This window comes from Solanum dulcamara, chromosome 3 (assembly GCF_947179165.1).
Source record: "Solanum dulcamara chromosome 3, daSolDulc1.2, whole genome shotgun sequence".
Classification (NCBI taxonomy): domain Eukaryota; kingdom Viridiplantae; phylum Streptophyta; class Magnoliopsida; order Solanales; family Solanaceae; genus Solanum; species Solanum dulcamara.
The window spans coordinates 49933451-49937308 of NC_077239.1; the positions used below are offsets into that span (position 1 = coordinate 49933451).

Consider the following 3858-nt stretch of genomic DNA (forward strand, 5'->3'; position numbering starts at 1 on the left):
GACCCCACATTACATGTGGAAGCTCATGGTTGGAGGAGGTGGTGTGTTGGATTAATAAGGGCTTGACACATGTCACTATTTAGGGGTTGATACATGTCACCACTTAGGGGTTGACATGTGTCACCTTCTAAGGTGGCAAATATATATATATATATATTTATGATCATCCTTATCAACTAAAGGTCATTCTTATCTCCAAAATTCAAGAAAACTCTAGAGAAAAATAAGAGAAGAGAAACCCTATGCTAAGAGAGAAAGAGGGCTATGGATTTGAAGGAAAAAAAGGTAAGTCTCTGATTTCATTCCGTGAACTAATTAAATAGGTTAAACCAAGGTGATATGAAGGTGTTATTAATTTAAATTTATAATTTTGGGCAGCCCCAAAAGGACAACAAGCAGCCACAAAGATTTAGTCACTCTAAAGGAACTTTCGAGGCGAGTTTTGGTGAGTTTGGCGAGTTTCGGGCAAGGTAAGGTTTTTTCTTTCAAATTGGAGTTTATGATGATGTTATGAGGTATATTAAATGTATTAAATAAGGTTTTAAGTGGAAAAATTACATAAGGATGCTTGACATTAGAAACAAACTAAATTGAAGTCGTTATAGTGAAATCGAAGTCGAGTAGTGTGTTGCGATTGTGGTGCTGCAGTTGCATCTGATTTGGTTGCGTGTTTCAGGTCTGGAAGGTGTTTGAAAAAGGGTGTGGGTGCTTCTGGTTACATCCACATGACTCTCCATTTCATATTGTTAAATATTTTATGAAATAAAGGTTTTTTTTTTTTATGGGAACAGACCCTACACGAGGCTCCCACCTCTCGTGCACAGTCAGGGGTTGAGCATCACCCCCAAGCCTTAACATAAAATAAAACAGAAAAATACAAGAAGGGGGACATAAACCTTACCTCTGATCCTATGTTGGTTCATAAGTCGGCTAACCTATTAAGGTCAGCTAACTCATCCCCGTAGCAAAAGGAGCTATCTATAACTAGAAAGCAGTAAACCTATGAGAGGACTCCTCCCGATACAAGTCGACTAAGAAAGCATAAATGAGGGAGACTCTCCCCTTCCATGAGAAGACAAGAAAGTAACCTACACTAGTCTTATTCAACTATGCTACGTACCATACATAGCTAAATTGAGGAAGAACAAGTATATGAACCTTCTATCTCGCATGGGGTGAAAAAGCTCTTTTCATCTTTGCCCTTTTTTGTCTTGTCGTACCAAGTAAGTCCAAGGGAAGTATGCAACAGCATCACAATCATGATTATCAGCTAAGGAGGATGAAACAAGAAGAAGTATATAGAGCTATAATAACCAGCAACGTTGGAGTTGTTCTTGAGAAAAGGAGTGACTGAAGGGCAGCAAATTGTAACTTGTAGGTGATGCAGCCATGGCATGAGCAGTTGCTTGGGTTTTTCCTTACATTTTGCATGATTGTACCTGCATACCCACAAATAAACAAACAAGGAGCTCAAAGTGACTTGGAGCTACTGCAAGAAGGCCCCTGCATGAATGGTTGCTGTCTCCCTTTGTTTGGTTCTTTGTGGACCTGCACAAGGAAATAGCCAAGGAAGCAAACCAGTGTGTGGGGGTTCTGTGGTGCCCATTGGAGGGCTCCTCAATTGCAAGTAGATGGAAGTTGAAGATTGTTGGTGTTGGATTGTTGTAGTTGTAAGGTTGCTGCTGTATCTTCTGAGCTCCAAGGTGCTGTGGCTGGTTGCAACTCCTCTTGTTGATGGTGTTTATAGCTGCTGCATTCCACAGCTGTGAATTTGTTGTTGCTTCCAATCAAATTCAGCTTCAGCACTCTGTGGCATGATATCTGCAACTGCAGCTTCATGGATTTTGCAGCTTCTGATGTTCCAGCAGCCTGCATACTCAAATAAACAACCACACAAACAAGAACAATGGCCTCCTAGATTAGACTCCTATAATGAGTGTTGATGGGTGCTGCTGCTGCCAGGAGGTTTAACAGATGGTGCCTTGGATATTGGAGGGTTCTTGTGTGCCTGCACAGAATCCAGGAGGGCTGTTGCACGTGTTGTAGCATGGTAGCTGTTGGCTGCATCTACAAGTGCAACCATGCACTTTGTAATCCCTGCATTTGCAAAGAAAAACAACCCTATTGCCACTGCTGTTGCTGCAGCTGTAGCCCATCTGTTGCAGGTCTGTCTTGATGTTGCTTTATGTTCTAGTGAGTGGTTGTATGCTGAAGTACTTGTTCTTGGGGATTGTAGTTGTGTATTGTACCTGCACAAATAAAAGAACAAGAAGAAAAGTACCTCCAATACTCCTGCACAGCAAACACTGTGCTGTGGTTCTGCAGGTCCATTGTGGACTTGTAGTTTGTCCTTGTATGCTGCATGTTGTTGGAGTTTTTGTGTGTTGTGGCTTGTAAACATGTCCCCAACTGTAACATGATTTAATGTATCTCCAGATACCTGCAAATGCATAGAGACAAGCCAACAAGACCAAAAACAAATAGACACCAACCTCCTCATTATGCTTACGTCGGCTAACTTTTTCAAGGTCGCTCGACTAACGTTTCCAATTATCCATTTGAGGTGGAACTTCTTGGGCCTTGTAGTTACTGTATTTTCTGTGTTATTGCAACATTTGGAGGCCTTTTGGACAAGCTGAAAGCTCCAAGTAGTGAATTGCTCCATTTGAAGACTTAAGTCGGCTAACTTTTTCAAGGTCGCTCGACTAACGTCTCCAATTATCCGTTTGGGATGAAACTTCTTGGGATTTGTAATTACAGTATTTTCTATGTTCTTGCAACATTTGGAGGCCTTTTGGACAAGCTGGAAGCTCCAAGTAGTGAAGTTCTTCATTTGGAGAGTTAAGTCGGCTAACTTTTTCAAAGTCGCTCGACTAACGTCTCCAATTATCCGTTTGAGGTAAAACTTCTTGGGCTTTGCAAATACTGTATTTTCTGTGTTCTTGAAACATTTGGAGGCCTTTTGGACAAGCTGGAAGCTCCAAGTAGTGAAGTGTTCCATTTGGAGACTTAATTCGGCTAACTTTTTCAAGGTCGCTCGACTAACGTCTCCAAATATCCGTTTGAGCTGAAACTTCTTGGGATTTGCAACTACTGTATTTTATGTATTCCTGCCTAGTTTGGAGTCAATTTGATGTTGCATGATGCTTTTGTTGGGGGCTACAGCTGTGGCCTGTGCTGGAATTTTGATGGCTGTTGCTGCAGCTGTAGTCCATCTGTTGCAGGTATGTCTTGATGTTGCTTTATGTTCTAGTGAGTTGTTGTATGCTGAAGAACTTGTTCTTGGAGATTGAAGTTGTGTATTGTACCTGCACAAGTAAAAGAACAAGAAAAATTCTGCACAGCAAAAACTGTGCTGTACCTTCTCCTTGTATGCTGCATGTTGTTGGAATTCCAAGCTCAGTTGCTGACACTCCAGCACCAGCCCCTTGATGTAAGTTCTGGTTGCATGGAGGAATTCCACAAGCTGCAAGCTCCAAATAGTGAAGTGCTCCATCATGCCACTGCTGTAATATGCAGCACACATAGCTGGCCCTCCAACTGTGGATTGATATGTTGCATGTGTACAAGTTCCTGCATAGTCAAAAAGTAGAAGGAAAGGAAAGAAAAAGAAAAAGGCTACTCTAATCCTAGGTAGGTAAGATGCAGGGGAGACTCTCCCCTTTACAATGGTCCTAACTGTAGAACCTTCAAAGTGGTTATCACTAGTCATATTGATATCCAATTTGAAGAGTAAGTTAGAACATTGAAGATAAAAATAGTTCAAGGAGGTTGTTTGATCCTTTTTAATCTTTTTCTCCTGAAGCTTGCCATCCCTATCTTGTCCAGCTTGATGTAGCCCTTGGTGGAAAATTCTCA

The 3858-nt window shown here is 41.4% G+C and overlaps 1 protein-coding gene across 1 annotated transcript; it reads left to right on the plus strand.

The window, feature by feature from the left end:
• Positions 1 to 3143: 3143 nt before the first annotated feature.
• On the plus strand, positions 3144 to 3592 carry LOC129883566 (uncharacterized). Its single transcript, XM_055958200.1, has 2 exons — positions 3144 to 3224; positions 3296 to 3592. Exons 1-2 carry the CDS (start codon positions 3144 to 3146, stop codon positions 3590 to 3592), a joined length of 378 nt encoding a protein of 125 aa, XP_055814175.1.
• The last annotated feature ends 266 nt before the right edge of the window (positions 3593 to 3858 follow it).